The 23445-nt window shown below is 36.0% G+C and overlaps 1 protein-coding gene across 7 annotated transcripts in view; it reads right to left on the reverse strand.

Annotated features, from left to right (window-relative positions):
* LOC136027427 (dynactin subunit 1-like) overlaps positions 1 to 23445 on the reverse strand; it is a 99617-nt gene that overhangs the window by 50938 nt on the left and 25234 nt on the right. For all 7 annotated transcript variants that reach the window (XM_065704695.1, XM_065704693.1, XM_065704690.1 and 4 more), the window contains 4 exons: positions 16712 to 16880; positions 14403 to 14647; positions 1885 to 2148; positions 592 to 780 (listed from right to left, as the gene is read on the reverse strand). In XM_065704695.1, the coding sequence (XP_065560767.1) occupies positions 592 to 780; positions 1885 to 2148; positions 14403 to 14647; positions 16712 to 16880 (867 nt within the window). The remainder of the gene's footprint in view (positions 1 to 591; positions 781 to 1884; positions 2149 to 14402; positions 14648 to 16711; positions 16881 to 23445) is intronic.

Genomic DNA, 23445 nt, shown 5'->3' on the forward strand with positions numbered 1-23445 from the left:
AGAGAGAGAGAGAGAGAGAGAGAGAGAGAGAGAGAGAGAGAGAGAGAGAGAGAGAGAGAGAAATAGCGAGATAACACTACCGAAGAGGAAACAGTGAACAAGTATAGGGATATACAATCAATATTCTGTATTGCTTTTTAGAGGGATGAACAACTCTCTACAAGGGTTGTTCGTAATTTCGTATTTTCAATCGGATTTTTCGGGAGCAATGAGACTTGCTCTAACAATTATATATTAAATAAACTACTGTTCGTCCCAGGTTCAAGTTTCAACAGCAGACACAATACACCCCCTCCCTATCTAACAAAGATATCAATTTCTATAGGACTTACTTGTAACTGTTCGAGGTCACAGTCTGCTTCTTCTAGTTCTGCTATTTTGTCTTCGTTCAATAAATTGCGTTCACTTAACTGTTCCACTTATTGACAAAACCATTTTATAAAAACCCAATTAATGATAAAATTAGCATTAGAAAAAAAACAGAAAAGAAAAAAAAAAAGAAAAATATTATTTAAACAGTAGTACCAACACACAGAAACCCCACCAGTATTATATTTCTGATGACGAAAATGCAATTTCTGTAGGACTTACTTGTAGCTGTTCGAGGTCAGATACTGCTTCTTCTAGTTCTGCTATCTTGTCTTCGAGCAATAAATTGCGTTCAGTTAACTGTTCTACCATACTCTCTGCTCCAAGGGCTGCGTCCACCTGCTCTTGTAGCTCAATAATAGTTGAACGAACAGTATCCAACTGATTGTTTAGAGCTTTGTTACTCCTCACCTACAAAAATTAGAAGTACTAAGATGATAGCGGAGCCAAGTCAAAATTGAAACAAAAACATTATTTATCATTAGACTCATTGTTGAGAGCTACAAAAATTCTACAAAAATTATAAGTACTAAGATAATAGTGGAATGGAGAACGCTTAAAATATTCATTTGGTTGGTTTTTAAGAACGCTGTTACAACTCAACTACAAAAGTTCTAAGTACTAAGATGACAGTGGAGTTGAGTCAAAATAAAAAATTTTTTTAGATCAGCTGTATGACAAATATAATGCAAACACTTCATTTTTTTTTGTAAAAATAATGTTTGTATTGTATTTGGGCTATTACTTATTTAGTCACAATATTTGCTTAGATATTACTTTATTCACTGTCTTCAGAAAAGTCTCCAATAGCTTCTTACATCTTGTAACGTTTAAAAATATACTAAAAAAATAAATATACATCAAATAATAAAAAAACATAGAAATCATTCAATCAGGACTTTAACTAATTAACCTTGTTACTTTAACTATTTGATTCCACTAAAAAAATAAGAAGAAAAATAGCCCTTGTTGGCAGAGCGCCCAAATTGGGAAGAAAGGAGCAACATTTCCCCGTTTACATTTTGAAAAAATACACTTTACTGAAAAATACTTTTTTGAATATTTACTTTGAAAAGAATTAGCTTGTCTAGGTTCAAGGAGGCACATTGTTCTTTATTTCTTTCCAAAACCAAAACATTATGACACTAAAAAGAATGGCATATTCTGAGTTATCTGATAGGTCAATTCGACAGAAACCTGGGAAATGAAACCATTTAAGACACGAATTGTACTTTTAAAAAGAAATCAAGAAATCTGAATTTCAACAACAAGTTCTTCAGTATCTTGTATGAAAAAGAGGCAGTTTGTCTTCATTATTATTTATTGGCATATTGCACTCTGCCCCCAAACATTCTAGAAAGAATGCTCTGCTCCAAGAAGGATACAAACTATAAGATCTGAAACCAGAATCTTTGTTCTAAAACATGGATTATTGTTAGAGTTCAGGGGCTCAGGCACCTTTTTTTAATTTTCCAAGTGTTGGAAAAGATTGGAATAATCAAAAAAATTTTATACCAGTTCATTAACTTCATTTTTCTTCTGCTCCAATTCCTTTTGAGTTCGCATAAGCTCCTGCTTGTCTAAGGCACTAACATCCCTTAATTTTACAAGAGTTTCCTTCAATCTATGGTTTTGTTGTTCAAGCTGCTTAATTTGGAAAACCGCACCTGCGCCATCTGATCCACACTCACTGACCTCTGCTCTTAAAATATCCAAGTCCAATTGTAATTCCTCAACACGCTGCCTAGCTTGATCTAATTCAATTTGTAACGTTTCCGCCTATGAAATGACAAAATTAAATTAAAATAAAAAGAATATTTAAACAAATTATTTTATAATAACGGGAGATTTTTTACAAGACTTGTTACAAATCATCATAGTGACTTTAATAAAAATAGCTTCGCAAGTACTGCTAAAAAAAATTTAAAAAATCACAACTTATTCTATATGTTCTCAATGCCAAGTCGAGGGGGAGGGCTCTTGAGACCTATTCTTCTCACCCCCGAATCCTGAGCTCTCCGAAATTTCCTGTACCTCTTATTAAGTTCTTAAATGAATTTGTTATTACCATTAATATATTAATTTACAAAAAAATTATTTTAAAAAAAGAAAAAAATCGATTTTACGTGTTCCCAATGCCAAAGTCTCTAGAGGTTGTTTTGTGGATAACTTGGCAATGTTAATTGAAAAGGTATGCTTAGCATTTTTTTCAAGCTAAGATTGGTGGATTATACTTAACCTTCCGGTGTCCCATTTCTTATTCGGTTCTACAGAGGTGTTAGAAGTTTCTGGTTTTCCAAAATAAACTATATCCACTATTCTCATTCATGGACAGTTTTGCAATCAGAATAAGAACCTCAAACAAACATTGTATACACCTAATATAGCCTAGCTTCTTTGATTTTAGTCACTCAACTAGAATAGACAACTCAAAATAGCAAAAACTAAGAATTCTGTACCCCTTATAACACGAGTCACTTGGAAGAAAATGACAATTTTCTTTGGATTCATAAAAAAATTGAATTAACTAATGAATAGTAGAATCAATCTGAATCGTAGTTTAGCCAAACAGTATAATTAAATAATAGTACAAAAATTTAAAAATAACATTTTTGTTTTATTGGGTGTGTGCATAATTTAAGTAGTGCAACATAACGCTATTTGCAATATCACAGTTGATTATCATCTGCGTATTAGGGCTGACACAGGTTCAGAGAGTTAAAAATAGGACTTTAGGGGCTTTATTTTAGGAAAAAGGGACCTTCCTGACATCGAAAGAGGGACCTATTCCAGCTGTTGTTTACCGTATAAATGACTCAATCAACATCATACACGATATTCAAACCAATCTCTCAGAAATCTGAAACCAGGACGGTCTGCAACGATCGCCTGTAGTCTCATCATTTTCTGGAAAGACACGGATATTATCAAAATGATCTGACCACTTGGCTTTCTATATGGATCTTCTCAGGTTTTTTTCCTCGGTTTTCAACTATGATGGTACAAAAAGTGGAAAAATACACGACTTCTTCGGTTAATGAACAGAAAATCATTATCATATTTGAAATCACTTTTTCTTGGCTTTGCTTCATCTAGAGTAGACCTTTATAAGTGAAGTTATCAGCACATTTTCTTTCTGTAAAAGCACTTGAGTAGATTCCTTTTTCCGTTCGGTGTGAAAAAAAAGTTACCCAGCCAACATGGTCTGGGCGAGCTGAATTTCAATCAGGTCTTGCTTCTCAAAGCCCATTTTAAGCCGATTTTTGGCTTTTTCAAGCATCTTGTCAGTAGCTTGCTCCTTGTAACCAGCGGCTTATTTTTTTCTTGTAACGAATTTTGGAGAACCTCTACTGTTTGCTTGCTGGAAGAAATATCAGCGAGAATTTGCTTTTCTTTTTTTGAATGCTTCCTTCGTTTTTCTTCACTCTTTTTTCCAACTCTCTCTAGTGCTCAAGATAACTTTCGCAACTTTTCCATACAGATCGTGCAAGCTTTATCCTGTCCTCAGTTAAATGGCCGCTCTAGGCTCTCCCACAAAACCTACGCAGAGCGTCCAATGTTCACTCAATTATTCATGCCCTCCATTTACTAAGAATCCTTTCAGACAATGAAACGCCTCTTTCAACGCTGGTAGACCCTCGCAAAACGATCAGCATATTTTCGATCACTACCACCAAATTCGAGTATTTTCCATCCGTAGATACCCTGTTTCATCAGTCATTGATCCTGTTCAACTGTGTGGGAAAATCGTAGTTTTGTACTAGTTTAAATTTGTCAAAGTGGAGATCCGTTTTCAACAGGATAGGAAAGTTTGGAGCAACAAATAGTAAGTCTAGGACATCATTTAGTTTAGACATCCGAGCAGGGTGTAGAAAACTTTTCACAAATATTCAACACTTAGAGTTCGATTAAAAATACACTTGGCAGCTGAAGTCAAATGCTTCAAGACACTAAATAAAAAAAAACTAGTTTCTTTTTAACTGAAAGTAAGGAGCGACATTAAAACTTAAAACGAACAGAAATTACTCCGTATATGAAATGAGTTGTCCCCTCCTCAACGCCTCGCTCTTTACGCTAAAGTTTTTGATTGTTTTAAAAAGTAGAACTGTGGCAAAGAGTCAAACTTTAGCGTAAAGAGCGAGGGATTGCGGAGGGGACAACCCATTTCACATACGGAGTAATTTCTGTTCGTTTTAAGTTTTAATGTCGCTCCTTACTTTCAGTTATAAAAACTAGTTTTTTTTTATTCAATTTCTGAACGTTTTTGAATTAATGCATGTTTTATTTTGGCTCTCCGCACATAAATTATTAAAATGAGATTTGCATATTAATTCTTTTTTTGGCTAAATGGCTTTCTCTTAGTTTTGATCAGACGATTTTGAGAAATAAGGAGCAAATTTTTACCCCAATTTGTTCCGACTATGTGGAACAAAATGGCTATCTCAAAATTTTGATCCGTTGAATTTGGGAAAAAATTAGCGTGGGAGGAGGCCTAGGTGTCCTCCAATTTTTTTAGTCACTTAAAAAGAGCACTAGAACTTTTCATTTCCATTAGAATGAGCCCTCTTGCAACATTCTAGGACCACTTGGTCGATACGATGACCCCCGGAGGGAAAAAAAAAAAAAAAAAAAACGCACCCGTGATCTGTCTTCTGGCAAAAAAATACGAAATTCCACATTTTTGTAGATAGGAGCTTGAAATTTTCGCAATAGGGTTCTCTGATACGCTGAATGAGATGGTGTGATTTTCGTTAAGATTCTATGACTTTTAGGGGGTGTTTACCCCTATTTTCCAAAATAAGGCACATTTTCTCAGGCTCGTAACTTTTGATGACACAAGACTAAATTTGATGAAACTTATATATTTAAAATCAGCATGAAAATCCCATTCTTTTGATGTATCTTTTAGCATCAAAATTCCGTTTTTTAGAGTTTCGTTTACTATTGAGCTCCTTACTACAGTTCGTTACCACGAACTGTTTGATAATGCAAGAAAAACTGTTTTGAGATTTCATCAGCCACTAAGAAACATGCTTGCACTTTCTAACTTATCATAGTGTCAACTAAAGGCAACACCTTTTTTCCATCTTCAAATGGTTTCACGTCCAAGTCAACTTTCAGTTATCAAACGGCTTCAGGTCTCAAAATGCACCGAGTAAGCGTCAAAAGAAGATACTGCAGCTCCGTATATATTTTATGCAGTTCTTCACACTGAAACTTCTGAGTAAAAGTGCAAAAAATTCGGAAGTTTCAATCGGGAACTGACATTTTAAGTTCAAAATCAACTCTTAGAGCAGATTTGGAACATCATTGTAAGCACAGGATTTGATCAGGCTTTCGTTATTCTTAGGGACTAAGACGGTGAAATGATGGTTGCAGCGGTAGATGCAACCCAGTAAAGGATAATTAATAAAGGCTAGGTATTACTATATTATTCTAGTGGCAGCAAGAACGATCAACAACTAAGGAGTTGGTACGTGTTTGACAAACATCAAGTTAGGAAAGCCAATTTTTTCATGGATTTTAGTTCGAAATCTGAGAAGGCCAGCCACGGAAAAAATTAATAAACTTTTATGATCAAAGCTGAGCAAGATTCACCACATTCACCAGTATCCTTTCTAAAAGTACTGTGCACGAGGTAAATTCTACATATCACAACGTCAAGTAGTCCTGAACTCCCAGTTAACTTCTTTTGTTTTTACAATAGAGCAGCCAAGAAAACTTTCTACTCAGTGTAAGAAATTTCAAAAGGGATAAGCCACAACCCTTAATTATAGCAAGTTGGGGGTGGTTTCTACCCTCTGGTCACACTGAATCTTAAAGAGGGCACTACAACTTTTGATTACTGATCTAATGAACCCCTTCCGACGTTTATACGATCGCCCTTTTTATACAAACCTTAAATACCCCCAGGGCATAACTTGAAACCCCTGCCCTGAGGCCTGTGGGGAGGGGAAGGTTGTCATCCTCAAAGAGATAATTTCCGGATCTTTCAACTATGTTGAACAAATGGCTATTCAAAATTTTGATTGAATGTGTTTGGTGAAATGGTGGGCGCGGGAGGGGGTTAGTTGCCCTCCAATCACTTCTGACTATTCAAAAGATCTACGACAACTCCTTCGATACCAAGTGCCCGGGTAAAAAAAAAAAAAAAAAAAAAAAAAAAAAAAAAAAAAAAAAAAAAAAAACATAAATAAATAAATAATACATTGTACCCACATCGCTCTTTACTTAGGCAGCGCTATTGCGCTTATTCATCTATCCATTTATTTAGCGCTATTATTTATCTGGTCCTTTGGGAGGGACTTTTCATGGACAAAGATGGACAAATCTCCCAGAAAATTGGTCAGTAGGAGTGCTTAAAAGTATAAAGGCTAAAAATAGCCTTTTGAATTTTAGAGTCAAAGTAAGCTTTTCTGATTAGAGGTAGTACGTTTTATAATATCGATATATAAAGGATATATCACTTTACGACATCTGAAGAAGTTTACCATACAGAATCTCTTTTCTACCTTCTTGAGCTGTAAGGATATCTTTAGCCTAAAGGGTCAGAACATTTTTTCTAATTTTAAAATGTGCATTTTTTTACCCTTATCGAGTCCGCTGATTTTTGGATTATTAAATTGGTGGAAGTGATCAAAGACACCATCCATCGTAGAGTAGAACTAAGGTAGATAGGCATAGAGTAACGGGACCGTACAGTTACTTAATCGTATAGAATCACTTTTCGAACTTCTGGAACCGTGAGGAGATCTCTAGCCAATAATAATCTGTAAGGATAGTTGTAGACATATTTTACCCGTAGATAATGGTTCGGAACATTTTTTTTCCGTATTTTAAATTAGAAACAAATTCTGTATTTTCTGCATTTCTGCATTTTGTATTCCTGTTTTTATTCGTCACTGTTTATTATGGTCTTTAGTTTTATACTTAGCCTTTTTTTTGTTTTTTATAAGGTGTTGGCTTGTGAGATGTTTCAGACAGGCTAAATTGGCTACTTAGGTCTACTTTTGTAGTACCAGCAGAATTTCTAATTCTGCACATACACTTCAAGTAAGAAAAATACTTATCTCTATAGTCAGAATTGCATCCATGAATCCAAAGTTATTGTGCATTTGCATCAGAAAGGAAATTAATATTCACCATATACAGACCTAGCCTATACCAATTCAGGGTATATATTTGCACGTTAGTGAGTATATGTGTATGTATGTGTATATGTGTGTATGTGTATGTGTATGTGTGTATGTATATGTATGTATATGTATGTATATATATGTATATATATATATATATATATATATATATATATATATATGTATATATGTAAGCCCTATAGATAGGTAGAGTAGCTCCATAGGAGGCTTAGGCCAAGTAGGACCTTGTCCCAGTGGGGCCCATAATAGAAACTGGGAAACCCTCCCCTGGGGGTCATAATTTCAGGTGGAGGAGGAAGAAGGCCCCTCAAATGTACACTCAGCAGGGCCAACTGCCGTGTTCACGCGTCAGATGAGTTACAAACCTTCTCCCAGTAATGGGTTAAATTGCATGGTGAAGCAGAACACCATCGTGGGAGGATCCTCTATAGGAGGACAACTGCGGCAGGGCGTAAGATCCAGATTTATGGACAACGGCCTCTGTAAAGGGCTGCCTCGACCCTTTCGGGGTACCTGCAAGACTGGGAAACTTGCGGTCAATTTTTCCCACTTGAGGAGTGGCGCCCCTCGAGGAAATTATAGCCTAGTAAACAACACAGCACTCGTACGGGATTCTGATTATTGGATAATTTTCTGGGCTTGGTTTGTTTTGATGGGCGTTTTCGGGCTGAAAAACCTCTTCCTAGCTAATTTATCTACTATGGGCTGCCTCCCCGTAGTAGCATAATATTTGTAGGCATGAATATATAATGAGTCGGAGGTAATAGGCTTGGGACTGTCTGTGCAGGATTTCGACTCTTGTTGATAGAAGAGCATCGCCAAGTGCTGAAAACCATGTTGTGACCAAGATGGGCCCAGGATTGCACAAAGCCTCCAACTTACTGGAGGTCCCAGGGACTTCTTGCTGTCCGGTTCTAAGCCGGCTTAAGCGCTTCGGTGTAGACTTGAGAAGATATGTTGGTCCCCATCCTGCACTGGTATCCGGGATCACTGCTTTTCTTGAGGCCAAAATAATTTCAAAGATTTAAAGAACATGAAAATTGGAACTTGGAATGTTACGACGTTAAAAAATGACTATCGCATCGACATTTTGACTGACGAATTCAGACGGTTTGAACTGGATTTATTAGGAGTTTCAGAAACTCATATCCCAGGGGTAGGAAGCATGAAATTAGGTGACATAGAATTTGTTTACTCAGGAAGGAAGGATGGGGTACATAGACAGGGAGTAGGGCTCATGATGAATAAGGAAGCTGCTAAGTCTTGTTTAGGCTGGGAAGGTATTAATAATAGAATACTAATTGCTCATTTTATGACTAAAAAGTTTAGGGTATCAGTTATAGTAGTATATGCCCCCATTGAACCAACTGATGGAGATACTAGTGACTCAGATGAATTTTACTTACAGTTACAGGAGCAAATCGACAGGGTACCAGGTAGAAATATGGTGTTTTTGCTAGGAGATTTTAATGCCCAGGTTGGTAGAAATAGGGATAGATGGTATCCTAGCCTAGGTAATTTTGGTGTAGGAAAAGAAAACAGTAATGGCTATCGGCTTTTGCAATTTTGTAAGTATAACAACCTAGTTATAACCAATACGGTGTTTGGTCACAAAATGGCCCATAAGTTGACATGGTATTCACGTGATGGTAAGACAGCAAACCTTATTGATTATGTTATTGTAAACAGAAGACTAGCAGGATCAATACAAGATACTAGGGTGTATAGGAGTGCCGTTATTGATGTTAAAAGTAAAGATCACCATCTAGTAGTGTCTAAGGTTAATTTAAAGCTGAAATTTCGGAAGAGTAACTCCCTCCCGGGAAGTTATGATGTTGGTAGACTTCAGGATGAAAATTTGAGAAAAAAATTCCAGGAACAGTTGAGTACTAAACTTGAGGGTTTAAAATTTGACAATGTGGAAGATGGATGGAATAATTTCAGAAAAACAATTTGTGAAGTTGCTGATGGTGTCCTAGGGAAGAGTGCTAAGACAGCAACTAGGAATATAAGTGAAAAAGCTTTAGGTTTAATAGAGAGTAGAAGGGGTTTGTATAAGAATTATCTGAGCGATAGGTCGTATGAAAACAAAAGGAATGTAAAGAAAGTGGAGAAAGCATTAAAATATGAACTAAGGAGATGTGAAATGGAGGCGATGGATAAAATTGCTGAGGATCTGGAAGATGCGGCTAGACGGCATAATAGTAAAATATTATACTGGCATGTTAATAAATTGAAAGGGAGTAGCCGATCCGGACTAGTCCCAGTTAAAGATAGAAATGGGGTCACAATTAGTGATAAGGAAAAAGTTAAAGAAAGATGGGTGGAACATTTTGAGAATGTGCTAAACCGAGATACAGTTGCAGGAAAAGATATAGATAAAAATGAAAAAGTTTGTGATACCTTGGATGTGAAGGAAGATTTGTTTAGTGAGGAAGAATTAGCGACAGTACTAGAAGGATTAAAAAATAATAAGGCCCCAGGTTCTGATAGTATGATTAATGAGTTCCTTAAATATGGTGGCTCTGAGGTTAGGAATAAGCTACTGAAGATTATGAACATGATTTTTGAAAAAGGGGAAGTACCCAATGATTTTAGGAAAACCTTAATTAAACCACTGTATAAGAAAGGTGACAAGAGTGAATGTCGGAATTATCGAGGCATTAGTCTGGTCTCTGTAGGTAGCAAATTACTGAGTAATATGATACTTTTTAGACTGAGACATGCTGTAGACAAAGTTTTAAGGGAAGAACAATGCGGTTTTAGAAAAGGTAGAGGATGCGTCGACCATGTTTTCACTCTTAGGTTAATAATTGAGAAGTCCCTTCGTTGTCAAACACCTTTGGTCCTTAGTTTTATCGATTATGAGCAAGCTTTCGATTCTGTTGATAGAACAGCGTTAACAAAGGTCTTATCGTTATATGGTATACCAGAAAAATACATTAAAGTGATTTGCGCTATGTACGAGAATAATACTGCTGCGGTTAAGGTAGGAAATGAGGTTAGCAACTGGTTTTGTATTAAATCAGGAGTTAAGCAGGGTTGTGTTCTATCCCCCTTTATATGGATCATTTTGATGGACTTCGTCTTAAGGAGCACAGGAAAGGCAATTGGAGACCATGGAATCAAATGGGGAGGAAGAACGCTCCTGGACTTAGATTATGCTGATGATTTAAGCATATTAGATGAAAGTGTGAGCAAAATGAATGAATTTTTAGAGGTTTTACGAGTTCAGGGTGCTAAAATAGGCTTGAAAATTAATGTTAAGAAGACTAAGTCACTAAGGTTAGGAATAAGTGAAGATGAGCAGGTGACCTTAGGTAACGAAAAGATTGATCAGGTTGGGAGCTTCAGTTACCTTGGTAGTATTATTAGTAAAGATGGTGGGAGCAGTGAAGATGTTAAAAGTAGAATAGCTAAAGCTCAGGGTGTTTTTTCACAGTTAAAAAAAGTTTGGAAGAATAGAAAGATAAGCCTACAAACCAAGATTAGAATATTGGAAGCTACAGTGATGACAGTGGTCAAATATGGCTCTGAAGCATGGACACTCCGAAAAGCAGATGAAAATTTACTAGATGTTTTCCAGAGAAATTGCCTACGGATTGTTCTGGGTACCCGGCTGACTGACCGTATTTCAAACAGTAGGTTGTACGAAAAGTGTGGTTCAATCCCGCTTTCTGGGGCTATAGTGAAAGAAAGGTTGAGATGGCTAGGCCACGTTCTACGGATGAAGGATGACAGATTACCGAAGATTGTCCTTTTTGGCCAACCGTCTGGGGCTACACGGAAAGCAGGTCGTCCTTGTCTGGGTTGGGAGGATGTCATAAATAAGGATTTAAAGGAAATGGGAACTTCCTGGGAGGGTGTAAAGAGGGAGGCTTTAAATAGATTAGGTTGGAGGAGGAGCGTGCGTAGCTGTGTTGGCCTCAGGCGGCTTGGTGCTGCAGTGAGTTATTAGTAGTAGTAGTAGTAGTAGTAGTTCAATATTCAGATCCTCAGCTCTACCGTAACCAACGAAGCTCATTTTAGATGTCTTTCTACAACACGCTGTTCATTTAAAGCCCAGAATTGGATCCAGATCTGTACCTCTTTTTAATCCCAAAGTTAGTTGTTCGTAATAGCTGTGCCCAACCTTACCTATAAGTCGTCTGGTGAGAGTGTAGACCAAGAGCAATGATCAATAGATATGTAAAACTTGTTTGTCCCATCGAGAAATTTTCCAGACTAGAAACCTTTTGCCAAATACCTATGTTATGCCATCTGCCGAACAACCAGAATAATGAGATTCGACCTTTTTCAAATCCTAAATAAACTGTGATTTCCCACAGCTGTCATTGACTGAGTAAACTCCAAGGTTTCTATTAGAGTAGAACTTTAACCACTTTCCAACTGCAGGGGCCACAAAGGCACATCTGATTTGGATTAAGCGTAGTTTTAAACATTCTTCTTGTGTTCATCCATTTGGACTTGCTGTAAAACAATATAGGAACCTTTCTCGCAAACAAACAAAGAACAGCAAATACTGCAGTAAGACAAACGACCGCAGCAAGGAACAGCTCTGCACCATTCTTTTATCTGGTGGCCAATGGCGTCTTTCTCCTCCAGCCATACTTGATGAAATTCGCACTTGCCCATTCTACCTAGGTAACTCACTAACTTTATGTCCACATCTAGCATCCAGCCTGCAAGCTTCTTGGTTGTTACTCGGCAAAATTGATACAGCTAATTGGAGTCAGAGCTTGTGTTGCCCAGACTCCTCCTCTTAAGAAATTTCAACCATATAGGTAAATTCTTTGAACTTAACTGTTTAACTTTCACCTCACACCCCCGTTCTCCAAATTCAAGGACTAGGATGCTTAACATCCTAAATAAACTTAAATCACCGTTCCCCCCCCCTTTTGCAGAACTTGATCCCAGCTTCTCCCTATCTCCAGCATAAAGTGACGTCCTCCGCGTGAAGTTTCTTGCCAGACTGAGAGCACTGCCGTTTTGACCATCGATCCATCCTCTACTTTTAACACCAGCAATGGAAAATTAAAACACCTGCTCACGTGAGGTATCTGTTCCGACCGCACCCTTCTTAGGTTTTGCCACTGATAATATAAAGTCTTCAAATGCCTGCGTTAAAGATTTTGCTTGCCAGACAGAAATCTGCTCTACGAATCATGAAATTCTTAAAAGAGGGTCTGCGTGGTGGCTTTGAAATTAAAAGACAGACTAGTAGAGACATTACGGTACATTTTAACCATTATTTCAGACCCCCTATTTGCAATACAAAGCTGTCATATTCCTCCCCACCTGAATTTCTTCAATATCTCCGACATTTCCTCTTCCTTTCAAGGACAATTAGAAAATGCTAATCTGACCTTTCCAAATTCATTTGAAAGGCCGGGTGGAGTCAAACCTGTGTCAAACCAGATTATTAGAAATTCCACTGACCGGAGCCGTCTACAAAAATATTGAAGCTGAATCAATTATTTGTGAATGGATTAACCCAATCAACAAATCTTCTATTGCTATGGTAACGGATCAAGCTACTGAATACACTAGTAGCTTAATAACTTCCGATTGTATGTCGGAATTAAAAGGTGATAATGACACTGTTATTTTAAGGTCTTACAAGGTCAATGCTAAATAGTATGCAGATGATAACATAATGATTATTTTTGAGAAGCTTGTGAAAAATGAAAAGAAAGGAAACAGAAGAATAAGCAAAAAAAATGTGATATGTAATCCTTTTAATCATAGTCCCTGTAAGTTTCGTAAGCAGTGCAAGTTTTTAACAAATTCCTTGCTTCCATCGCCCAGAGCCTTCCGGCATTGTCTTATCAGTTACCTGCTGAGAATCTTCCACCTGCATTCCCCTCCATATCTCCGTCTGAGATTGAATGAAGAAATGGGAAACTACAAAAACAAGTGTCTTCCCTTTAAGTATCTCGTTTCCTATTATTAGTGCTTTCAGTGATACTCAGTAATGAGTAATCACTCAAAAAAGCCCAGCAGCTTAAGTGACTCGAGAGGTAAAGGGCGTCAATTCATTTCGTCCATCATTATCAAGAGGACTTGGGCACTGTAGCCTTGATTTTATTCTACAGACTTCAGGACACTAACGGTCACCAACTAGACTTCTTTGCTGAAGCAATGACAGTTAAATCTTCTAAAAAGGGAGTGAGAGCTATTTAGGGACTTTCTCCTGTTTTAGGGACCTAGTGGCAGCCCAAATATACTTGTAGACAATGACGTAAGTACATCAGCCTTAGAAACTTGTATGTAGGAACATCAAAACACTAGCAAAATATAAAAGGTCAAATTTCTAAGTTGTGCTCTTATAATTATAACAGTTCAATGCTTTAGAAAACTAGTATCTTGGGTTAATATTTATTCTGTGAGAAACAGGGGTGCCAAGTGGGACGTGGATAGAGTTTGTTACCTCCATAAGTTTTAAAAATACCAATTTTGGAGAGCTTTCAATGGTAAAAAGAAAAAAAAAAGCAAAATCACCCATCTCCTAGATTAAAGAGTCTTTGCCCCCTCACTACATTTTCATGAATTGGCACCCCTACTTAGATGTATTTACATTTTGATAATCTCCCCCTTTACATTCTTTTATTTTCTATCTGAATCTTTACCCTACGTTGTATAAACCTCATATAGGCGAACTTCTTTGATTTCTTCAATCAAGCTTAATAGAAAACTAAAAACAGCAAACAAAAAATTTCCTTTAGAAACTAGCGCATATCCCCTGGAAGAGGCATGGGGGAATTCAGAAGCCTATGCCTAATTCCCAGAAGCATGTACGTCTGATCCCTATGGTTAAATATTTCTATTGGACCTTGTCATTTGTTCATGACAGAAAAAAATATAAAACGAATGAACCTTTTCTTCGGCCATTTCTTTGTCCAGCGTTGCGAGCTCAAAATTTTCAACCATTTCTGTTGTTTCTTCTTCATGCCGCTCTTTCGCTTCCACTGCCTCCCTTGCTTCTTGCTTCCAGCGTTGCAGTTCCTTTTGCAACTGCGACTGTGATTCTAATATTGCTCTTTTGAACTCAAGCAGCTGATCTAACTGAATCTTCATTTTCTCAAATTCTTTCAGCTTTTCTTTATCTTGACTTCGTTTAACTGAAAAATTTATTGATATATATATATATATATATATATATATATATATATATATATATATATATATATATATATATATATATATATATATATATATATATATATATATATATATATATATATATACAATATTATTGCTGTATTTTTTTGCGTAATTTTTTTTCCTTTTTTTTTTTTACTTCTTTTCATTCTATATTCTTTATAACTGCTTTTGAGGGCTTATATACCCTTCCATGCCAAAAACTGCAGACATACTGTTTTGAATTTAGCCTGAAGATAAATTAATAGCCCTTATTATTAACCTTAAAATAGTTTAAGATTAAATACAAAAATAATAAAAATACTAATGATAACATAAATTATTTGGAGTCTGCAATAAATAGCTTCACTGAAAATCTCATAAAATACCAGGAGTAGTTGAGACACTAATTCGACTAAGGAAAAGACTAGATAATATATTTCGGAGTTACATGTGGCTTAGGTACAAATTATAATTTACTTACTGCTTTTCGGTTTATTCAGAACCCATAAGTTATAGGATAGTACATTTTTGGCAAAAGAAAAAAACTGACTGATGAAATCCCAAAATAAACGGACAAGGCACTTGTCCGTTTAAGAAAAGGAAACATTAACAAAATAAAATAATAGATTAAACTATCAATAACATGAAAATTTCGGAAATCCTATAAATTAAGTACCTTAAAAAAACGAAAAATAGTAAGGGATTAAGACATACTGATACATACTCATATTTTTGTTACAACTCCTACGGCTCCTCTTTTTTAGAATAAGAAAGAAGCAGTTCTATATTTATCATAAAAAGCTTCCACTCAAACAATATGACTGCTAATCTATCAAAATCCGACTTAAAATATTTCGAAGACCCCCCCCCCCCTATTCCTAGGAGAAATTCAGAAAAAAAACACTTAAATAGACATTCAATAAAAAGAGAACTGATCCGCACAGTTACGCTCATGTCTTTCACACACAAATCTACTTCGTCAAGAGTCAGCTGATGAACTTCATTGACATACTATCCTTCAAGAGGGCTCACCGCTTTGGCATATGGTATCTTTGTTTAAAAGTCGTGGTAGATGCGAGGAATAACCATCGAATAGCATAGGTCTTTTCAGTACTTTTTACTAGACTCTTTGGTCCTTTATTTAGCAAGTGGAAAACGTTTTGGATAAGCCTCTGTCAGCTATACTTCAAATGTAGAGGCAACTATACTTCCTGTACTGATATCAAACGACCTTAAGTCAGATTGAAAAAATATACTTTAATTAAAATAAATTCAGGGTGTCTTATAGATCACGAATCATCTTGATTGTTCTTGAAAACAATGCTAGGATCTTTGGCCTTTTTCTTGTTCCGTAAAAGATCCAATCTTAGCTTTAGGAAGCCGTTTCAACGCTTGGGATCGGCAACAGCACTTGTACTGAATGGAAATGGTCTTGTTCTTGCTAAAAGACGGATAGTGCACGACCCCACAATCGCAAACACTAGCTCGTTCTTTGCAGTTCGTTCAATGCATGCATACATCGTGTTCCTTTCTTACTGCGTGTACTCTGACTACAGAAAAATGTGGTTTATTTCCTATAGCCCACCACCTACAGGTTGCAACTGCTAGTTAAGACCTTTAGATGTGACACGATTTTTACAGACGTCTTTTCAACGACTTTGTTGAGACTAATCCATTCGTGTTTCTGTCCTTAGAATCACAGAATATGAAAGAGAGAGAAGATCATGATATATACTGCTGCCATCTGGCTTTGAAGAAAAGGCAAGTTAGTTGGCACAGCTTCGATATGTGTGTCTAATTCACCTGCTTCTCCAATGGCACCGTGATCATAATAGTAAAAGCGTAGCAGAATATATTGAGTATCGCCTCGCAGCGAACTTTTAATGAGTTAATTTTGACATCTATAATAAGTAATACAAACTTACGAGTGCAAGATTATAGCCTACACAAATACAGCGCTTCAAAATGTCGTAAAGCTATATGAGTTTGATGCCAGGAAAAAAATCCTCAGTCCATATTTTACCTGGTTTATATTTACTTGCCTTTCAAAGTTTCGAGCTTTTCATTGAGATCTTTAATTTCAGTTCGGTAATTATCCAGTTCCTGTTTTATGACTGACACCTGCCCTTGTTCTTCAATAGCTAAAGACAGAGATGGCGATACAGGTGCGCCGGGCTTAAACTGAGCTTTGAATGTCTCGATGAATCCAGTCTAAAAGAAACAGTCCCAATAAGTCACAACCTAACAAAAATGAACTCTAGCCCATAGTAACCAAAAATTCAAAACGCCTTGATAGACTAAAAAAAGCTTTCAAGCGAGGAGAAATCGCCACTTGAAGCCGATTTAGGAGTACTCACTGTTAGTTTGACTAATCTTTTTGGTAAAATTTTCCCAAAAACAGAATTAAGGAAATCAAAAAAAAAGTCTGAAAGCTATCAAAAATGGTGTCAGATCAAAATGAAAACTGAGCTATTGGAATCATCATAGAATAAGATTGGGACCCTGAAACATAACAGAGATGTTTAAGGGCTCATTTTACTAATAATTTTTATATTTATTGCATTTGCATAAAAAGATAATATTAAAATAAAATACAGTGTTAAGCAAAAATGCATCTTCATGTAAAAGATGATAACATAATACACGTACCTTTTGAAAAGTCTGAACACCAATGATCCAATAGGACAGGGTTTGAACTAGTGGTTGCTCGTTACTTTAAAGAATGGCCTGGGTAAAAGTGATAACAATAAAATAAGAGACAATTTTTTTGGTTTGCAAAAAGTGGAGTTTTTTGGTAATTCGTTCTTAAAAAAAAAAGCTGAAGGCATTTTCCTGTGTGGGATACAGTCTTTCCACGAGAAGAAAAACTAAATATTCAAGGCTTAGAGAAGCAAAAAAAAAATGCTTCTACTTATATGGATTACTCCCTGTTTTAAGGGAAAACCACTTATTTAGGGATACTAATTTTGTAGGATCTAGGGATTCAGGGTAGTCTACGGTAAAGTAAAGGTTTTAGGGATTTTCAGAGAAAGATTTTTTTTTTCAAACAAAGGCTAAAACATTCTCATTGATTATGTATGCTTAGTTTTCTTCAAAATTTTATTCCGTATCACTAATTCATGTTGTGAAGATCAGCGCAAAACTTCAAGAAAAAAGCTAAACTGTGGATGGTTAATCAGCCATCATCATTATTCACTAGGTCTTTACTAATTTAGTTGGCTTAGTGTTTAGTTTATTTCGAATCAAATACCCTTGATTGGTGTAAACTATAGTAAGAGCGTGTGAAATATACACGTGCACTTGAGATTCTTTCAATGTGCTGGTCTCATATTTTTTGTCGGTGGCATCTTTTCACTGGGTTTATCTGCAAATCTACAGGAGACTATCAAAATCGAGCACTAGTAAAATTTTGTAAACTATCTGCTTATGCAACACATTCACTAGTGACCTGAGTAGGGTCATTAGTAAATGTGCTACATGAACTTTTCTTTACAAAGACAGCTGGCACTGCATTTGCATTTGCAACAGCAAACAATTTCAAATCAAAGCTGATTAAGAACATTCGATAGGCGTAAAGTGAGAATAACATATTAATCTTGTTAAAAAGCAAGATTAATGTTGTAGCAGGGAACCACAGCCTAAAACTCAGGCTGTGAGGAACCATTTTCTCCACACCAAACGAACTTGGTTAAAGTGACATTTTTGAACAAGTGGTTGCTTGCTGGACACTATTTTCTGAACATGCTAAATGATTGCTTATTAAACTGGTTTGAAACGATTTGATTAGTAAATCAAACTGGCATGTTAAATTATTGTTTATTGGACAATACCCTCTTCAATAAGGTAACACATCAAGCCTGTTGGGTTTACCAGTAGTAAACTTTACTTACAAGCTGGACCAGAAATCAGAAAGGAAGAAAAGAAACAGCCCATAACATTAAATGCATTTTCAACAGGTAATACTTCAGGGTTTCTACTCTTCATAAATAAACCTTATAAAATTATGAAATTCCTAATGCCACTCTGGTAAATGTATTGATTAAAATAATCTCCCCCACCCCTTTTACAACCATCCAAATAGATAATACCGGTTCATGGTCCAGTAAAATCATAGTTAGAACGCTCGCTCTTACTTTCTAGAAACTTGTTAGTTTTGTTAGGCTAACAATTTTTACATGCACTGGCGAATTTTATGAGCAAATATTATATTACTTTTCCCCTCCTGCCTTCTACTACAACTCAAAAAGATAGGACCAGTTCGCGGTTCTGTAAAAGTAAACGTAGAACACTTGCTCTTACTTTCCAGAAAAATTATTTATTTTTATTTGGCGACAGGCACTGGCAAATATTATAACGATAAGAATGGATGATGAATCCCCTCGCCTAACAAAGGACATCTCAGGTACAGGCCGTCATAAGTAAAAAATAGGACGATTCACCTATTCTTACTTTCTACCAAGTTGGGTTAACGTCCAACAACATTTTCTGGTAGGTTTCCTGTTGGTAAGAATTTAGGGGCCCCTCCTCTTATATAGAGGTTGGAATATGTTTGTAGACCAACAACACAACTGGGAGATTATTTTTCTTTTTTCACGAAGAACGGTGTGGCTCAGGCCCCTCTTCTGGTGTAATGCGGATGAAAATACAGAGACCCCCTTCCCCTGTCGCCCTTCAGATAGAACTTGTCCTTTCTCCTTAAAGAGGGAATCAAGACGTTGTTTCTTGCTGTCACTCAGTTTGGTTGAGACCAAACGATCTTACTGAAAGATGTTTTGACAAAAAAGATTGATCACCTTCCTTTCTCCCCCTCAAAGTGATGCACTCGTCCAAGACTTCTAAAGACAGAAATAACACATCAATTATTAAATATGATTTATTTTGGCTGAAATCCTACCCACCCTTCTGGACACTGCTATTGAATCCTGAATTTAAGGACTCTTTCAATTTTCCTCCCCTATAATGGCTAAATCTGGCCCTGGTTTAAAAAAAGCAGAGCTAGGATATTAACTCCTATGTTTAGTTTTGACCACTCGTTCTGATAGGTGCTATGGTAACAAGAAGTCAGGGACCCATTCCTATAGAGTGCAGAATGGGAACGGTCCCCCCAATAAACATAGTTAGAATAGTTTTTTCTTCCACATGAATTTGTCTGAGATCCGACAACCCATTGCATTAGTTACCTTGATGACAAAAACATGGGGATACCTAAAAAAGTCGCATCCACGAAGGATCCCCAAAAACCATAATTGAGATACCTTACTTTCCACCAATTTTTCTTATATCCTACCATCATTTGGTTTGAGATCCTGATAAAAGTAAGTTCAAGGTCCCCTACCCTTTGCAACCTTGATTGAGACTCAACTGTATTATTTATCAAATGTTCTGATGTTATCAAAAATAACAGAAATATGATAGCCGAAATCACCCCAATGGACGTTGTTCAGACTTCCAGATCTCCAAAAGCCAAATCTAGGAAACTAGTTTTTGCTTCCTCAAAAGTTTGTCCATATTTGACTACACCTTCTACTAGTTTCTCGATAACGAAAATTTATAAATCCAGCCCGCAGGAATCGAAACCCCCTTTCTTCCTCAAACAGACGTTTTAAAAAGTTTCCTTTTGAAAGCCGTCTAGAGTTATAGCATGAAAAAATTACCACTATAGTGAAAATAGAAATCACCAGTGCAACAGCACAAACACAGAAACAAACGCACACCAAACAACCGAAGACAAAAATTATAAACTATAAAAAATAATAGTAAATAACAAATAATATATAAAATATAATAAATAATAAATAATCCATTTTCTTGGATAATTCGCCAAAAAGTCTGCTATTTTTATGCAGTTTAAGAAACTGAAGTTGAACTTCCGAATTTTAAACAACAACAAACTTATGTAGGACATTTAGTTTTTGTCGGGTAAATTCGTTTTTGCCCCCACTCAAATTACGATACGATCAAAAATAAGAACAAACAAAAATAAGTCAAGAATCAATGTAGATTTGTGTCCTTTTTAGGTTCCTTTGATTCTGGAGCTTTAGTCATGGTATCAACGTTAGAAAATACTCCGCGCCAAACTTAAGATAGTAGCTATTGGCTATAATTTTCTCTTCTTTTTTTATACCTTAAGCAGGGTAATATGGATATATTCGAAATATTGAAAATAGCGGAGCCCTAAATGAAGCAAAAGCAAAACTTAAAAAATAATCCAGGTGATAATTGCGTTTAGGTATATAGCCTAAATTTAGGTAGGTAAAACTGGTGACGTTACTAGTTTTCCTCTCATATAGTTTCTTATATCATTTCATGTATTTTTTGAATGTGCTCAGTAGCCACCTAGTCACAGCGCAGTGGATAAGGCCACGCCTGGAAACAACTGGCAAAGAGAATCAAATTCTGTTATTAAAAAATTATAAAAGAATCATTCTGCAACTTAATTTTTTCATTATTCTTTCTTCACTTTATTTTTTAAACATGTTACTTTTTAACAGGTTACTTTTTAGTTTCGTTTTTTTTCAATTCATTTTTTTAAGTAATTCACTAAGTAAATTATTTAGGACTTTGGTAAAAAGTCTCATAAATTTGAATTAAAAAAAAAAAAAAAAAAAAAAAAAAAAAAAAAAAAAAAAAAAAAAAAAAAAAAGTCTGCTCTCAGCCGCTTTTCAACTGCCTTCGTCGAGTTTTCAAAGGTTGTGGTATTGTGTTTTGGGAAAAAACAAAGCAATATAATACTTAGAATCCCTTATTTTTCTAGGGGTGATTGTAGAAGATGGAGAGATTGCTCATTTGAAAAAAAGTCAAAAGTTCTATTGTCCTTTTAAGTGACGAAAAGAATTTGAGGTTATTCGCACCGTTTTTCTTTGAAACTTCATGGCATGCTTTGAAGAACGGCCAGAAACTGAAAAAAAGCTGTCAACTGAAAATTAGGAGCAACATTACAACATCAAACGAACAAAAACTATTTCGTATATGAGTTGGATTGCCCCTTACAAAACCCTCGCTCTTTACGCTAAAGTTTGACTTTTTTGTCAAAATTCTGTAAGAGAGACGTCTCAACTAGTAGGCACTGAAAAGTAGTTTTAAATAACTAAGACTTTTGCGCAGTCATTACTTTAAAGAGCAGCTTTGAAAAAAGTGATAGCAATAAAACAAGATAAAGTGTTGATGAATATTCAAACTAAAAACGAAAAAGGAACAAAAGGCACCGATGTAGATGAATAAATAGAAAGAAACAAACAGAAATTATTAAGTATATGAGGGGGGCTGCCCCTTCTCAATACCTCGCTCTTTATGCTAAGACCTCTTAGAACTTAAAAAATCTTATTATTCTAATTAAACGGCCCTTTTGTTTCAGGAGTCATTCGTAAATAATTGGAACAAGTCAAACTAGCGTGAACAATGAGATATCAAGGAGAGGGCAACCCCCTTTTAGTTACTGGTTGTTTTCCAAATCATACCAGATATCCCCCCTCCATTGAAAATTATTCCCCAAATACACCCCCCTCCCCTAGTCGAAAGTTGCTCCCGCAAAAAATTCCTCTGGGGAATTTACCCTGTGGAAAACTCTCCCATGGAGAATTTTTCCCGCAGAAAAGTCCCCCTCCCCATGCGGAGAGCCAATCTAGACAATTTAAACCCGGTAAGAATTTTCTACCGGACAATTCCCGTGAATATCTCCATATTAATTATAAACCAAAACCAAAAGTAAAATTGAGTCAGCAAAGAAAAAGTAAGACGCATAAAAAGAATTTCGTGTAGGAATTCTGGCAAATTCTCCCAGTGTGAATCCAGGGGGCACTAGGAGGTTTGACACCCTCCCAAAATGTTTGTCCAACTCTTAAAAAGTAGCAAAAATGAATAAAAAGAAATTTTTGATGCGTTTACTTTTACAAGCTCCCACCTTTTCCAATTAAAAAAAATGTTTGCCTTAAACCTTGACTTTGAAAGGTGTAATTTCTTTTTGGGAGGGGGTAGAAGATTCATTATTGATAACGTAATTACTTCTTTACTAGGTTCTTGCTAAGAAAAAGCTACAGAAATTTTCCTGCGAATGATATGTAATGTTTTAGAGGTGACTGGGCTAAAAAAAATAAAATAAAAGGAAAGAACTGTCTTCCTAATCCAGCAATTGAGATATATGAGCACTTGAATGAGGTCTTAACCTTAGCCTACCCATCTATCCAATTACCCAAGACAAAACAGTACAGCCAAACCGTCAATAGTATAACCGTCAAACAAAAAAGTATAATAAAAACTTGTAAAAACACATGCATACTAATAAAATTACCAAAAACTACCTACAAACCAAAATACAGTGATGAATAAAACAATAAATACAGTAAAGTAAAACGCAGAAAAAAAATACAAGACAATATACGTCAAATAAGAGCACCCCTGGGGGATTGATTTTTGCTTCTCGTTTTCAAGGGAAACATACATTTGCCAAACATGTATCGTGTCAATTATAAAGCATTTGGAAAGCAATTGTAAAAGCATCACAAGTCACTATTACAACTATCATGGGCTTGCGCCCAAAATAGTTTCTTGATTTTAATATAAAAATTAAGGAGAAGATACTAACCGAGCTTTTTAGGGTGCACAATCTTCTTCGAAACATTGGGGGTTAACTCAAAAATTTCAGCGGTAATCCTCATTGACAAGAAAAAAGAAGTTATTTTTAGAGCTGAAAAAAACTTGCTTTTATTTTATTGCTTCTTCCGAAGGTTACAAACTTTCAAATGTTTGAAGCAAATTGACACTAAAATTCGACCACGGC

This window comes from Artemia franciscana, chromosome 5 (genome assembly GCF_032884065.1).
Source record: "Artemia franciscana chromosome 5, ASM3288406v1, whole genome shotgun sequence".
NCBI lineage: Eukaryota > Metazoa > Arthropoda > Branchiopoda > Anostraca > Artemiidae > Artemia > Artemia franciscana.